Source organism: Amblyraja radiata, chromosome 38 (genome assembly GCF_010909765.2).
Source record: "Amblyraja radiata isolate CabotCenter1 chromosome 38, sAmbRad1.1.pri, whole genome shotgun sequence".
Taxonomy (NCBI): Eukaryota; Metazoa; Chordata; class Chondrichthyes; order Rajiformes; family Rajidae; genus Amblyraja; species Amblyraja radiata.
Genome location: NC_045993.1, coordinates 14,890,174 through 14,907,119, shown reverse-complemented (window position 1 = coordinate 14,907,119; position 16,946 = coordinate 14,890,174). Strand labels below are relative to the sequence as shown.

Genomic DNA, 16,946 nt, shown 5'->3' with positions numbered 1-16,946 from the left:
AGGAAAGACATTCTTGCCATAGAGGGAGTACAGAGAAGGTTCACCAGACTGATTTCTGGGATGGCAAGACTTTCATATGAAGAAAGACTGGATAGACTCGGCTTGTACTCGCTAGATTTTAGAAGATTAATAATAATAATAATAAATTTTATTTAATGGGCGCCTTTCAGACATCTCAAGGACACCTTACATAGTAATCGGAATAAAAACATATAATCGGAATATAACAAGTAATAAAGACATCACAGAGACACAAATTAAAAACAGAATTCAATCCAAAAACAGAAAATCAAAAATACAGTGTGAAGAGAGAGCAGCGGCAGCCAAAGCGCGCCAGCGTCCACTCTCTCTTCACGGCAGCCATCTTGGTCACAGACCTACAGGACTACAATTAGACAAAAAAATCATCCCCCCACAGTGGATAGCACTGTGGGGGAAGGCACAATGTCCAGTCCCCACACCATGTTCACCCCAAAGTCAGGCCTATTGAGGCCACCGCAATTGCCTCTACGGAGGCCCGATGTCCCTGGCCGTTCTCACCGGGTTGTCTTGCCCCGGCGTCGGGAGAGTCCTTTCGGCAGCTGGGCCACCTGGAACGGCCGCTTCCTGGCTGGAGCCCGCGGCTGCCGAAGCCGGCAAGGCCGCGCCGGTTTGGAGCTTCCAGGCTCCCGATGAAAAAGTCGGCGCCGCCTCTTCGCACTGCCGCCTCTCCGTACGCCGCCACTCCGCACTGCCGCCTCTCCGCACTGCCGCCTCTCGGCACTGCCGCCTCTCCGCACGCCGCCACTCCGCACGCCGCCTCTCCGCTCCGCAGACCCGCAGCCCGGAGATGTTGCTCTCGGCGGACCAGCGCGTCGTTCCAGCGCGGCGACCCAGGTAAGGCATCGCCCGCTCCACTCCGTTCCGCTCCAGCGCTGTGCTGCCGCCGAGGTGCTGGGCGGTCCCCGCCAGGGAACGGCGCTCCAAGCCCGCTGGTAGGCCACTAGGACGGGTCGACGGGCAGCCCGGAGAAAAGGCTGCCACACCGACCAGGTAGGGACCTAGAAATAAAGTTACACCTACCCCCCACATTAAAAGACCATATTCCCTACAAACAAAAAAACAGGACTCACTAAAAACTATTAAAAAAACGAATTTAAAACAGACGGCTGCTTGGCTAGCAGCCGTTCACCAAGATGGCTCCTCCACAAGATTGAGGGGGGATCTTATAGAAACGTTCAAAATTCTTAAGGGGTTGGACAGGCTAGATGCAGGAAGATTATTCCCGATGTTGGGGAAGTCCAGAACTAGGGGTCACAGTTTAAGGATAAGAGGGAAGCCTTTTAGGACCGAGATGAGAAAATCATTTTTTACACAGAGAGTGGTGAATCTCTGGAATTCTCTGCCACAGAAGGTAGTTGAGGCCAGTTCATTGGCTATATTTAAGAGGGAGCCCTTGTGGCTAAAGAGATCAGGGGGTATGGAGAGAAGGCAGGGATGGGATACTGAGTTGGATGATCAGCCATGATCATTTTGAATGGCGGTGCAGGCTCGAAGGGCCGAATGGCCTACTCTTGCACCTATTTTCTATGTTTCTCTTATCATTTCTGGTTCATTGGACAACACTAAATCCAGAATTGCCTTTTCTCTGGTCGGCTCCATTACAAGCTGCTCTAAGAATCCATCTCAAAGGCATTCTACAAACTCTCTTTCTTGGGGTCCTGAACCAACCTGATTTTCCCAGTCTACCTGCATATTGAAATCCCCCATCACCACAGTGGCATTACCTTTGCTACATGCCAGTTTTAACTCCTGCTGCAACTTACACCCTACACCCGGGCTACTATTTGGGGGTCTGTAAATAACACCAATTAGTGTCTTCTTGCCTTTACAATTCTTCAACTCAATCCACAGTGATTCTACCTCGTCAGTCCCCATGTCTCCCCTCACAAGGGACTGAATTCCACCCCTCACCAGCAGAGCTACCCCCCTCCTCTGCCCACCTGCCTGTCCTTTCTATAGGATGTATAACCCTGAATATTAAGTTCCCAGGCCCGATCCTCCTGCAGCCACGTCTCAGTAATCCCCACAATGTATATCTACCAACCTGTAACTGAGCCTCAAGCTCATCTACTTTACTTCTTATACTTCGCGCATTCATATACAATACTTTTAATTCCTTACGCATCTCACCTTTCACATCGACCCCTATTACACTTGGCCATACTCTCCTATCCCTTTGTGAGCTTCCATTCCCGTTAATTCAGGGGTCATTAACCATCCCTTTACAATCTTTAACTCCATCCTCGACTACCCCATTTGACACCCCACCCCCTTATTCAGTTTAAAACCACCCGTGTAGCAGTGGCAAACCTGCCTGCCAGAATGCTGGTCCCCCACCTGTTAAGATGCAATCCGCCCCTTTTGTACAGTTCCCCCTTACTCCAAAACAGATCCCAGTGATCTAAGAATCTAAATCCCTGCCCCGTGCACCAGTTCCTCAGCCACACATCCAGGTCCCGTATCTCCCTGTTCCCGCTCTCGCCTGCACGAAGTGGAACTGGAAGCAAACCGGAGATAACAACCCTGGAGGTCCTGCTTTTCAGCATTTTTCCGAGCTCTCTAAAGTCACGCTGCAGAATATTCATCCCCTTCTTTCCGACATCATTTCTGCCCACATGCACTACCACTGCCGGCTGTTCACCTTCGCCCTTGAGGATTTTCTGCACTCTGTGACATCCTGGATCCTGGCACCAGGAAGGCAGCACACCATCCTCGCATCCCGTCTGTTCCCGCAGAAACCCCTGTCCGTACCTCTCACAATGGAGTCTCCAACTACAATGACGTTGCCTGATGCTGGCCTCTTTGTTTTTGGCTCAACAGCCCTTTGTGATTCACAAGCCAGTCCGCCGCTCAGTGTAATAACGTCTTCTGTCCCGACAGCTTCTAAGGGGGTGAACCTGTTCACAAGAGGTACAACTCCCGGGGACGTTTGCATTCCATGATTCCCTTTCACACCTCTCTTCTAGTACCTTAGGTGTAACAATCTTACTGTAGGACTTTCGGACAAACCTGAGGTCATCCACTTGCTTCTCCAGTTCCCCAACACGGTCCTTCAGGAGCTGTACCTGGATGCACTTAGAAACATAGAAGTCACGCTGCAGAATATTATAACCATATAACAATTACAGCACGGAAACAGGCCATCTCGGCCCTACAAGTCCATGCCGAACACTTATTTTCCCCTAGTCCCATCTACCTGCACTCAGACCATAACCCTCCATTCCTTTCCCATCCATATACCGATCCAATTTATTTTTAAATGATAAAATCGAACCTGCCTCCACCACTTCCACTGGAAGCTCATTCCACACAGCTACCACGCTCTGGGTAAAGAAGTTACCCCTCATGTTACCCCTAAACATCTGTCCCTTAATTCTGAAGTCATGTCCTCTTGTTTGAATCTTCCCTACTCTCAATGGAAAAAGCTTATCCACGTCAACTCTGTCTATCCCTCTCATCATTTTAAAGACCTCTATCAAGTCCCCCCTTTATTTCCTATCGCTCCAAAGAATAAAGACCTAACTTGTTCAACCTTTCTCTGTAACTTAGTTGCTGAAACGCAGGCAACATTCTAGGAAATCACCTCTGTACTCTCTCTATTTTGTTGACATCTTTCCTATAATTTGGCGACCAAAATTATACACCATACTCCAGAATTGGCCTCACCAATGCCTTGTACAATTTTAACATTACATCCCAACTTCTATACTCAATGCTCTGATTTATAAAGGCCAGCACACCAAAAGCTTTCTTTACCACCCTATCTGACCAGGTTCTGACCAGAAAGTCTTATGGAGGAACAGGCAGGGAGCGGTGAAGGTGAGGTGACGCTCATGGGCTGAAATGTGTTTATTTCAATGCAAGGAGTCGTGGAGAAAGCCGTTGGATGTAGGGCGGTGCTTGGGACTAGGATGTCCTTTGTTTCTTCTCTAGCCATTGTGGAAACGTGGTTGTGGGAGGGTCGTGACCAGCAGCTCAATGTTTTGGGGTTTCGATGTTTCAGACGTGATCGAGAGGGAGGAACAAGAGGTGGAGGAGTTGTACTGCTGAGGTGGAATGGTTAGAGCCCATAAAGAAGAAAGGAGCAATTACTCTGGGAATATATTATAGGCCACCCAACTCTAGTGGGAGATAGAGCATCACACAAGTAGACAGATTATGTAAGGAGGCAAGAACCACAGGGTTGTAGTGGGTGACTAACTTCTCCAATATTTACTGGGACTTAATCAGGACAAGAAGATTAGACGGGCAGAATTTGTTAGGTGTATGCAATAAGGTTTCCTTAAACAGTTTCCTTAAATAGTCCGCCTCGAGGAGGGACTATACTGGACCTTGTGTTGAGAAATGAGCCTGGTCAGGTGACTGGTGTTATGGTGGAAGAGCATTTTGGAGATAGTGACCCAACCTCCATAAATAGTTTTGATTTGGGACAGGTCTGGATGTTGGGGGGAAGGTACTTAATTGGGGCAAAACAGATTGCAATGTCATTAGGCAGGAGCTCAGGAGGGAAGATTGGTAGTTATTTAAAGGCCAGCTGATCAAAGTGTAGGATCAGCATGTTCCAGTAAGGAAGAGGGGGTATGGACGGCAAGGTATAGGAACCATGGATGACCAAGGAGGTTGTAAAGTTGATCGGGTAGGAAAAGGAAGCGAATGTCAGGTTTAAGGGGGTGGCATCGGATGGGGCTTATGAGGAATATAAGGCTTGTAGGAAAGAACTCAAGTGGGCGATTAGAAGAGCCATGTCATTGACGAGCCAGATTAAGGAAAATACCAAGGCTTTTTTAACTATGTTCAAAACAGTAGGGTGACCTGGGAGAAGGTAGGACCCATCAAGTATAAAGGTGGAAATCCATAGAGTTGGGGGATGTAGGTGAGGTATTAAATGAGTACTTTGTATCTATATTCACTGAGGAGAAGGCCTTGGAGTACAGCACAATCAGTGTGGAGAATACAAATATGCTTGGGCTTGAGATTGAGGAGGTGGTGCGGAGGCTCTTGAAGAACATTAAGGCGGATAAGTCCCCTGGGACTGATGGGATCTACCCCAGGTTATCGAGGGAGGCAAGAGAAGAGGTTGTGGGGGCCTTGATGAGGATCTTTGTTTCTTCTCTAGCCACAGGTGAGGTCCCAGAGGTCTTGAGAGTGGTCAATGTTGTTCCTTTGTTTAAGAAGTAGAGAGAATCCAGGGAACTATAGGCTGGTGAGCCTCACATCAGTGGTAGGGAAACTATTGGAGAGAATTATTCGAGATAGGATTTACTCCCATTTGGAAGAGAATGGGCTAAGTATGGGGATAGCTAGCACAACTTTGTATGTAGCAGGTCATGTCTCATGAACTTGATTGAGTTTTTTGAGGTGGTGACAAAGGAGATAGATGAAGGTAGGGCAGTAGATGTTGCGTACATGGATTTTAGTAAGGCTTTTGAGAAGGTCCCTCATGTTTGGTTGATCCAGAAAAAGATGTACAAATTCATAGTGACTAAGTAGTATGGATTCAGAGCTGGTTCATTCACAGTGGATATATCACAAGAACGCAATATTCCACCTCTCCACCAATTCCAATATTGGTGGCCAGTGGGGGGGCTTTCTGGGGTGGCAGCTCAGTCCCTCAAGCCTGATGTGCTGGCAGCTCACTCACGGCTGGTGGGCTGGCAGTTGACTCATGGCTATTCCTTGAAATTCCATTTCAAGCAGGGTGCAAGGCCATGAAATTCAAATCCATTTCCCTACCATTTCTAGCAGAGTGCAAGGCCACCAAATTCAAGTGCAGTTTCTTAATACTTCTGGCAGGGTGCAAGGCCACCAAATTCAAGTGCAGTTTCCGACCACTTCAAGCAGGGTGCAGGGCCACCGAATTCAAGTGCCGTTCCCAACCACTTCAAGCAGGGTGCAAGGCCACCAAATTCAAGTGCAGTTTCATACCACTTCAAGCTGGATCCAAGGCCACGAAATTCAAGTGCAACTTCATACCACTTTCAGCAGGGTGCAAGGCCACCAAATTCAAGTGCAGTTTCATACCATTTCAAGCAGCGTGCAAGGCCACCAAATTCAAATGCAGTTTAGATTAGATTAGATTAAACTTTATTAATCCCCTTATTCAGGGGAAATTCTGATGTCCTTGCAGCACACTAATAAAAATACAACATAGTATTCAAAAAGAAGTTCAACACAAAACATCCCCCCACAGTGGTTCCCACTGTGGGGGAAGGCACAAAGTCGAGTCCCCATCCTCTTGTCCACCCAAAGTCGGGCCTATTGAGGCCTCCACAGTCGCTGCCACGGCGCCCGATGTTCTCGCCGGGTGATGGTACTCCGGCGTCGGGAGAACCCCCAGCGGCTTGGGGTGCCAGGAACGACCGCCTTCCCACCGGAGACCGCGGCTTCCAAGTCAACAGACCGCGCCGGACGGAGCTCCACACACTGGCGATCTCGGCGAGAGATCCCAGGCTCCGGGATGTAAAGTTCAGCGTCGCAGCTGGCCGCTCCACAGAACCGCGGCTCCACAATGTTCTTATCGGCAGTCCCAGCATACTGGAGTTCCAGTGCGGCGACCCAGGAAAGGCATCGCCCGCTCCGCAATAGCGCTCCAGCGCTGCGCCGCCGCCAAAGCCGCTGTTCTGCGCCGCCGCCAAAGCCGATGTTCTGGCCAGGTCCCCTCAGGGAAACGTCGCTCCAGGACCCGCTGGTAGGCCGCAAGGACAGGTCGAAGTCGCTGCTCGGAGGAAGGCAACCCTTCCGACCAGGTAGGGACTCGAAAAGCAGTTTCCCCCTTCCCCCCCACCACCCCCCACACATAAAAAGATTAGGCCCCCTGACTACACACTCAACGTACTAAAAATAATAAAAAAGAAGGGGAAAAGACGGACAGTTGCAGGACAGGCAGCCATTCAGGACAGCGCCTCCTCCGGATGGTTTGATACCATTTCATGCACGGTGCAAGGCCACCACATTCAAATGCAGTTTCATACCATTTCAAGCAGGGTACAAGGCATTAGTGAGGCCAATTCTGGAGTATGGGGTACAATTTTGGTCGCCTAATTATAGGAAGGATGTCAACAAAATACAGAGAGTACAGAGGAGATTTACTAGAATGTTGCCTGGGTTTCAGCAACTAAGTTACAGAGAAAGGTTGAACAAGTTAGGGCTTTATTTTTTGGAGCGCAGAAGGTTAAGGGGGGACTTGATAGAGGTCTTTAAAATGATGAGAGGGATAGACAGAGTTGACGTGGATAAGCTTTTCCCACTGAGAGTAGGGAAGATTCAAACAAGGGGACATGACTTCAGAATTAAGGAACAGAAGTTTAGGGGTAACATGAGGGGGAATTCTTTACTCAGAGAGTGGTGGCTGTGTGGAATGAGCTTCCAGTGAAGGTGGTGGAGGCAGGTTCGTTTTTATCATTTAAAAATAAATTGGATAGTTATATGGACGGGAAAGGAATGGAGGGTTATGGTCTGAGCGCAGGTATATGGGACTAGGGGAGAATACGTGTTCGGCACGGACTAGAAGGGTCGAGATGGCCTGTTTCCGTGCTGAAATTGTTATATGGTTATATGGGTGAAACCATAAAACCACACAAAACACCAAACTCACAGTTCAGTAGACATTCAGTGCGTTCAGTTGATTCACAGCTCAGACAGAGTCGTGACCTCTCCCTCCCCCATCGTGCAGAGACTGAGCCACACCCACACTTCCGGGTTTTATAACCCCTCCCCCCTCCGACCGGAAAAGGTGTGGCCTTCATGGCGTAATTGACAGGAGAGTGATTCTCAACATTTTTTAAACACTAATAACACTTTTATTTTTCATTGATGGGAAGAATCCTCTGCACCTGCTGAGCGGAGGGGGACTGAGTAAGATGGCCAAAAATCACAGCCATAAGTGGTAGCATTTTATCTAAAATCAATATACGGTGCAATCAGGAAGTTACTCAAAGCACCTAAACCACCATTTGCAGGAGTGCCTTTTAACTTCAAGCCAAATTGTACGCAATACTCCAAGTGTGGTCACACCAAGACCCTGAGGTTCTACTGCAGTTGTACAGGGTCTTGGTGAGACCACACCTGGAGTATTGCGTACAGTTTTGGTCTCCTAATCTGAGGAAAGACATTCTTGCCATAGAGGGAATACAGAGAAGGTTCACCAGACTGATTCCTGGGATGTCAGGACTTTCATATGAAGAAAGACTGGATAGACTCGGCTTGTACTCGCTAGAATTTAGAAGATTGAGGGGGGATCTTATGGAAACTTACAAAATTCTTAAGGGGTTGGACAGGCTAGATGCAGGAAGATTGTTCCCAATGTTGGGGAAGTCCAGAACAAGGGGTCACAGTTTAAGGATAAGGGGGAAATCTTTTAGGACCGAGATGAGGAAAACATTTTTCACACAGAGAGTGGTGAATCTCTGGAATTCTCTGACACAGAAGGTAGTTGAGGCCAGTTCATTGGCCAAGAGGGAGTTAGATGTGGCCCTTGTGGCTAAAGGGATCAGGGGGTATGGAGTACAGGATACTGAGTTGGATGATTAGCCATGATCGGGATCGAGTAGATAGGGTGGTAAAGAAAGCTTTTGGTGTGCTGGCCTTTATAAATCAGAGCATTGAGTATAGAAGTTGGGATGTAATGTTAAAATTGTACAAGGCATTGGTGAGGCCAATTCTGGAGTATGGTGTACAATTTTGGTCGCCTAATTATAGGAAGGATGTCAACAAAATAGAGAGAGTACAGAGGAGATTTACTAGAATGTTGCCTGGGTTTCAGCAACTAAGTTACAGAGAAAGGTTGAACAAGTTAGGTCTTTATTCTTTGGAGCGATAGGAAATAAAGGGGGGACTTGATAGAGGTCTTTAAAATGATGAGAGGGATAGACAGAGTTGACGTGGATAAGCTTTTTCCATTGAGAGTAGGGAAGTTTCAAACAAGAGGACATGACTTCAGAATTAAGGGACAGATGTTTAGGGGTAACATGAGGGGTAACTTCTTTACCCAGAGCGTGGTAGCTGTGTGAAATGAGCTTCCAGTGGAAGTGGTGGCGGCTGTAATTGTTATATGGTTATATTGAATGGCGGTGCAGGCTCGAAGGGCCGAATGACCTACTCCTGCACCTATTTTCTATGTTTCTATCTCTCTATCATCACACTTGCCTTTGGGCCAAAATATTTGCCAAGTGCAGTAAGAACATGAAGGGCCTGTCCCACTTCCACAACCTGGTTCACAACCTTTTTTACTTGTGGACACTTTTCATCTTGCTAGAAAAAATTAAAAGTGAAATCTCTACCAAAATGGGAAAATTCTGGGCGTTTGTGGGTCTGGTGTTGGCGTAGCAACAAATCAAAGGCTGGCACCCACAGGCTGGCAACCACAAGACAGGCAGAAACACACACACACACACACACAGAGTTTTAAATATAGATAGATACAGAGTATATTATTATATTACTAAAAGTCTGATCTTGACCACTTCCTGTTCTGTATATTGATTTTAGAAAATACGCTGCCATTTACGTCTGTGATTTTTGGCCATCTTACTCAGAGTTCCCCTCCGCTGCGCAGGACAAGAGGATTTTTCCCAACGATGAAAAATAAAAGAGTTATTAATGTTTTAAAAATGTTGAGATTCTCTCTCCTGAAGGCCACGCCCCTTCCAGAGGGACTATAAAACCCAAAAGTGTTGAGTGCCTCAGTCAGTCTCTGCAAGATGGGGGTAGCGAGAGGGTCATGTCTCTCAGTCTGAGCTGTGAATAACACTGAACACATGTTTACTAAACTGAGTGGTTTTACTGACCTATCAGTGCCCTTAATGGGGTTTGAAAATATAGTTTGGAAATGCTAAAGCTGTGTTGCCTTTGGTTTGGAAATGCTGAGGCTGTGTTGCCTTTGGTTTGGAAATGCTAAAGCTGTGTTGCCTTTGGTTTGGAAATGCTGAAGCTGTGTTGCCTTTGGTTTGGAAATGCTGAAGCTGTGTTGCCTTTGGTTTGGAAATGCCGAAGCTGTGTTGCTTTTGGTTTGGAAATGCTAAAGCTGTGCTGCCTTTGGTTTGGAAATGCTAAAGCTGTGTTGCCTAATTGCCTAATGAAAGTTGCCTTGCCTTCTATATATTTTAAAGTCTAATCTTGACCACTTCCTGTTTGCGCTTTATATTGATTTTATGAAAAACACTACCGCGTACGGCTGTGATTTTTGGGTATCTTACCCAGAGTCCCCCTCCGCTCATCAGGTGCCTAGGATTTTTCCCATCGATGAAAAATAAGTTATTAGTGTTTAAAAAATGTTCAGAATCTCTCTCCTGTCCATCATGCCATGAAGGCCACGCCCCTTCTGGTAGGAGGGGGTAGGGACTATAAAACCCAGAAATATGGGTGTGGCTCAGTCTCTGCAAGATGGAGGAGGGAGAGTTCACAATTCGCTGTCTTTAGTGGCCTTACACCCTGCTTGAAATGGTTTGAAACTGCACTTGAATTTGGTGGCCTTGCACCCTGCTTGATGTGGTAAGAAACTGCACTTGAATTAGGTGGCTTTGCACCCTGCTTGTAATGGAATTTCAAGGAATAGCCGTGAGTTAACTGTCAGCCCACCAGCCGTGAGTGAGTGAGCTGTCAGCACAACAGGCTTGAGTGACTGAGCCGCCAGCCCAAGAATCCATTTGGCCTACAATGTCCATACTAGCCCTCTAGAAACCAGTCCCTTCAGTCCACAACGCCCATATTAGCTCTCCGGAAAGCCCCCCACTGGCCACCAATATTGGAATTGGTGATGAGGTGGAATATTGCGTTGGGGGAACCAGACCTCCCGTGTGATGCAGGGACCCAACGGGTCCTACTTAGTCTAGTATATATATATATAAATGACTTGCACATAAACGTAAACAGTTTGATTGATAAGTCTGCAGATGACCCCAAGGCTGTTGGGGTCGCAGAAGGCTGTCAGTAGGTACATCAGCCACAGAAATAGGTGAAGTGGCAGATGGAGTTTAATTTGCATAAAAGCGGCATCGTGGTGCAGCAGTGAAGTTGCTGCCTTAGAGCGCCAGTGACCTGGGTTCGATCCCGATTACGGGTGCTATCTATACGGAGTTGGTACGTTCTCCTTGTGACCATGTGGTTTTCGTCCAGTTGCTCCAATTTCCTCCCACATTACAAAGACATGCAGGTTGGTAGGTTAATTGGCTTCTATACATTTCCACCTGTGTGTAATATGTGAAACTGGGATAACTTTGAACTTGTACTGCTGATCATTGGTTGGCACCGACTCGGTGGGCTGAAGGGCCTTTTACCACGTTGTATCTGTAAACTAGAGTGTGATGTGTTGCACTTTGGGACGACCAACGTAGGATACAATTAATGCCATGACCCTTCACAGCATTGATGTACAGAGGGATCTTGGGGTACAAGTCCATAACACCCTGAAAGTGGCAACACAAACAGATTGGTAAAGAAGGTGTATGGTACGCTTGCTTTCACAGATCGGGGCATTGAGTATTAGAGTCAGGAAGTCATGATGCAGCTCTATAGGACTTTGGTTAGGCCATACAGAGAATTGTGTGCAGTCCCAGTCGCCCCGTTGCAGGAAAGATGTGAAGGCCTTGGAGAGGGTGCAGAGGAGGATAACACAACTATGCCCGGATAAGGGTGTGTTAGCTACACGGAGAGGTTGGACAGATTGGATTGTTTTCTCTGCAACAACGGAGACTGTTGGGAGACCTCATAGAATACAATACAAAATTATTTGTCACATGCACCAAATAAGGTACAGTGAAATGAATTTGCCATGCAGCGATACAATTGAAATAAAGAACAGACAATACACAATAGAGTTTAACATAAACATCCACCACAGCATTCTTCACTGTGGTGGAAGGCACTCAGAAGCATCTAAACTGTGAGAGGCATGCACAGGGTCAGTCAGAAAGTTTTTCACGGATAGTGTTTCAGGTGATGTGCAGGTCAAATGTGTACCAACAGGTACCAACGAGGTGTTGATGAACCGTTTGGATCGGCACATGGATATGCAGGGATGGAGGCACATGGTCCATGTACAGTCATATAAGAGTTGGTCTTGGCTTCATGTTCAGCACAGACCCTGTGGGCCATGGGCTTTTTCCTCTGCCGTACTGTTCTATGTTGATCTCTCCACCCCCCCCAATGTTCCCTCCCCCCCCACGAGAGAAGACTCTCCACACCTCAGTTAAAAATGACACCTCCCGCTGCCCCTCCCCCACTGCCCCCTCCCCCTCCCCCCACTCCCCCCCCCCCCCCCTCCACTGCCCCCTCCCCCTCCCCACCCCCCACTGCGGCACGGAGCTCTCAGCCTTGGTCTCTCCTCTCCCCCCGCAGGTCATGGCCAAAGGGAAGATCATCAGCCTGGAGAGCACCCCCCTCATCGTCGGGGGAATGCACGGTATGGGGAGAGGGAGGGCTGGGATGGGGAGGGGGGGTGTGGAGTGTGGGTAGGCTGGGGAGGAAAAGGTGGAGTCAAGATGGAAAATGGTGTTGGGTTAGCATTGTGTAACCCTATAGTGTAGGGGTCTCCAAACTATGGTCCGCGGGCCTCATCCAGCCCGCCACGAGATTTTATCTGGCTTGCAGCAAGCTCTTAACACGTTCCGTGCAGCGGGCTTTTAAGCAAGTTCGGTATTCTGACTGGGCATGCCCAGGTCATCGGGCACTCGCCATAATTCTTTATTCTTTGGAGCGCAGAAGGTTAAGGGGGGAGTTGATAGAGGTCTTTAAAATGATGAGAGGGATAGACAGAGTTGATGTGGATCAGCTTTTCCCATTGAGAGTAGGGAAGATTCAAACGAGGACATGACTTGAGAATTAAGGGACAGAAGTTTAGGGGTAACATGAGGGGGAACTTCTTTACTCAGAGAGTGGTAGCTGTGTGGAATGAGCTTCCAGTGGAAGTGGTGGAGGCAGGTTCGATTTTATCATTTAAAAATAAATTGGACGGGAAAGGAATGGATGGTTATGGTCTGAGTGCAGGTAGATGGAACTAGGGGAAAATAAGTGTTCGGCACGGACTTGAAGGGCCGAGATGGCCTGTTTTCCGTGCTGTATTGTTATATGGTTAAACATTGCCGGGAGCTGATTTGCTGTTATCAGACCTTTGTTTCATCCGGTGAGTGAGCAAGATCGTGCTGCTGCATGGGATCGGGGTCTGGCCCAGGTCTCCGGCGCTGCTGGGTTGCAGCTGGGCCGTCCCTGTCCCCTCCCGGGTGTCCCGTCCCTCTCCGGCAGTGGCTGGAGGTGTCGGCCCGGGCTTGCAGCCAGCCCTGCATGGAGGAGGCGCTGGCTCCAGCTTGGCTCTCTGGGGGATCACTGGTCGGCGTGGACGTAACTCCCAGTGTAGTCCCTGGTGCACTCTTTGGGATTGATGTCAGATAAGAAAACAGGAGGAGTGCAATGTAAAGCAAGAGAGATATATCAATGGGAGAGGACATTTCCCTTTTATCTCCCTCATTCCTCTCCCCTCCAACCCATTTCACCTATATCCCTCTCTCATCACCTGTCCTTCCCTCCACAGATTCTGCCTCACCCACTGAATTCTTCCTACATTTGGTGCTTTTACCTTAAATTTTCAGTTTGGATCTTTCTGATTAGGTTTCTGCCCTTCCTTTGAACCAAATCACTGATGTCATCTTTAATATTGTGATAAGGTGATCTCCCTCAGGTAGATAAAAATGCTGGAGAAACTCAGCAGGTGAGGCAGCATCTATGGAAAGAAGGAATAGGTGGAGGGGGGGGGGGGGGGAGAAAGGAAGAGGCGGAGACAGTAGGCTTGTGGGAGAGCTGGGAAGGGGTGGGGAAGGATGGAGAAAGCAAGGACTAAATTGGAGAAGTCAATGTTCATGGGGTGTAAACTAACGAAAGAAGGAACAAATTGACCAGGGAGTTACGGAGGGAACGGTCTCTGCAGAAAGCAGAAAGGGGAGGATATGGGTAGATGTGGCCACTGGTGGGATCCCTTTGGAGGTGGCGAAAATGTTGGAGGATTATATGTTGTATGCGACGGCTGATAGGGTGGAAGGTGAGGACGGGGGGGACTCTGTCCTTGTTACGAGTAGGGGGATGGGGAGTGAGCGGAGATGCGGGATATAGAGGAGACCCTGGTGAGAGCCTCTTCTATAATAGAAGAGGGGAACCCACGTTCCCTAAAGAATGAGGACGTATCCGATGCCCCAGTTTGGAACACCTCATCCTGGGTGTAGATGTAGTGTAGACGGAGGAATTGGGAGTAGGGGATAGAGCCCTTACATGAAGCAGGGTGGGAAGAATTGTAGTCCAGATAGCCATGGGAGTCAGTGGGTTTGTAGTAGATGTCGGTCAGTCGTCTGTTACCTACGATGGAGAAGAAACGGGAAAGAGATGTTGGATGGCTATCTAGACTACATTTCTTCCCACCCTGCTTCCTGTAAGGACTCCATCCCCTACTCCCAAATTTTTTTTTTTTTCAATAGATGCAGTAGTAGGCCATTTGGCCCTTTGAGCCAGCAACGCCATTCAATGTGATCATGGCTGATCATTCCCAATCAATACCCCGTTCCTGCCTTCCCCCCATATCCCCTGACCGCTATTTTTAAGAGCCCTATCCAGCTCTCGAAAGCACCCAGAGAACCTGCCTCCACCGCCCTCTGAGGCAGTGAATTCCACACTCGCACCTCTCTGTGAGAAAAAATGTTTCCTCATCTCCATTCTAAATGACTTACTCCTTATTCTTAAACTGTGCCTCCTGGTTCTGGACTCCCCCAACATCGGGAACATGTTTCCTGCCTCTAGCGTGTCCAAGCCCTTAACAATCTTATTTGTTTCAATGAGATCTCCTCTCAAACCTCCAGAGTGTACAAGCCCAGCTGCTCCATTCTCTCAGCATATGACAGTCCCGCCATCCCTGGAATTAACCTTGTAAACCTACGCTGCGCTCCCTCAATAGCAAGAATGTCCTCCCTCAAATTAGGGGATCAAAACTGCTCACAATACTCCAGGGGTGGTCTCACTAAGGCTCTGTACAACTGCAGAAGGACCTCTTTGCTCCTATATTCGATTCCTCTTGTTATAAAGGCCAACATGCCATTCGCTTTCTTCACTGCCTGCTGTACCTGCATGCTTACTTTCATAGACTGGTGTACAAGGACCCCCAGTAAACTGCCTTCTTGTTTTTGCTACCAAAGTGGATAACCTCACATTTATCCGCATTAAACTTCATCTGCCATGCATCTGCCCACTCCCCCAACCTGTCCAAGTCACCCTGCATTCTCATAGCATCCTCCTCACAGTTCACACTGCCACCCAGCTTTGTGTCTTCTGCAAATTTGTTAATGTTACTTTGATTCGCTTCATCCAAATCATTGATGTATATTGTAAATAGCTGCGGTCCCAGCACTGAGCCTTGCGGTACCCCACTAGTCACTGCCTGCCATTCTGAAAGGGACCCGTTAATCCCTACTCTTTGTTTCCTGTCTGCCAACCACTTCTCTATCCATGTCAGCATTTTACCCCCAATACCATGTGCCCTAATTTTGCCCACTAATCTCCTATGTGGGACCTTATCAAATGCTTTCTGAAAGTCCAGGTAGTTTACATCCACTGGCTCTCCCTTGTCCATTTTCCTAGTTACATCGTCAAGAAATTCCAGAAGATTAGTCAAGCATGATTTCCCCTTCGTAAATCCATGCTGACTCAGACCAATCCTGTTACTGCTATCCAAATGTGCGGCTATTTCATCTTTTATAATTGCCTCCAGCATCTTCCCCACCACGGATGTCAGGCTAACTGGTCTTTAATTCCCCGTTTTCTCTCTCCCGCCTTTCTTAAAAAGTGGGATAACATTAGCTTCCCTCCAATCCACAGGAACTGATCCTGAGTCTATAGAACATTGGAAAATTATCACCAATGCATCTACGATTTCTGGAGCCACTTCCTTAAGTACCCTGGCGTACAGACTATGAGGCCCTGGGGATTTATCAGCCTTCAGTCCCATCAGTCTATCCAACGGTACACAAAAATGCTGGAGAAACTCAGCGGGTGCAGCAGCATCTATGGAGCGAAGGAAATAGGCGACGTTTGGGGCCGAAACCCTTCTTCAGACCCTTAGTCTATCCAACACTTGCCTAATGTGGATTTCCTTCAGTTCCTCTGTCACCCCAGATCCTCTGGCCACTACTATTTCAGGAAGATTGTTTGTGTCCTCCTTGGTGAAGACAGATCCAAAGTACCTGTTCAACTCATCTGCCATTTCCTTGTTCCCCATAATAAATTCACCTTTTTCACCATCTTCAAGGATCCAACTTTGGTCTTAACTAATTTTTTTTTCTTCACATACCTAAATAAGCTTTTACTATCCTGCTTTATATTCTTGGTTAGCTTACCTTCGTACCTCATCTTTTCTCCCCGTATTGTCTTTTTGGTTTTCTTCTGTTCTTTAAACATTACCCAATCCTCTTGCTTCCCGCTTATCTTTGCTACGTTGTACTTCTTCGCTTTAATTTTTATACTGTCCCTGACGTACCTTGTCAGCCATGGTCGTCCCTTTCTCCCCTTGGAATCATTCTTCCTCCTAGGGATGAATTGATCCTGCACCTTCTGTATTATTCCCTCGAAACACCTGCCATTTTTGTTCCACTGTCATCCCTGCAAGCCCAGTCAACTTTGACCAGCTCCTCCCTCATAGCCCTATAGTCCCCTTTATTCAACTGCAATACTGACACCTCCGATCTACTCTTCTCCCTCTCCACTTGTAGATTAAACCTGACCATGTTATGGTCACTGCCTCCTAATGGCTCAGTAACCTCGAGGCCCTTTATCAAATTCGGTTCATTGCATAACACAAAATTCAAAATTGCCTTCTACTTGGTAGGCTCCAATACAAGCTGTTCAAAGAATCCATCACAGAGGCACTCTACAAAGTC

At 47.8% G+C, this 16,946-nt stretch overlaps 1 protein-coding gene across 1 annotated transcript in view; it reads left to right on the top strand.

The window, feature by feature from the left end:
* Window positions 1-16,946, top strand: part of LOC116966846 (alpha-2-macroglobulin-like) — a 111,449-nt gene that overhangs the window by 23,410 nt on the left and 71,093 nt on the right. The window contains exon 10 of the mRNA XM_033013186.1: window positions 12,376-12,439. Within this exon, the coding sequence (XP_032869077.1) occupies window positions 12,376-12,439 (64 nt within the window). The remainder of the gene's footprint in view (window positions 1-12,375; window positions 12,440-16,946) is intronic.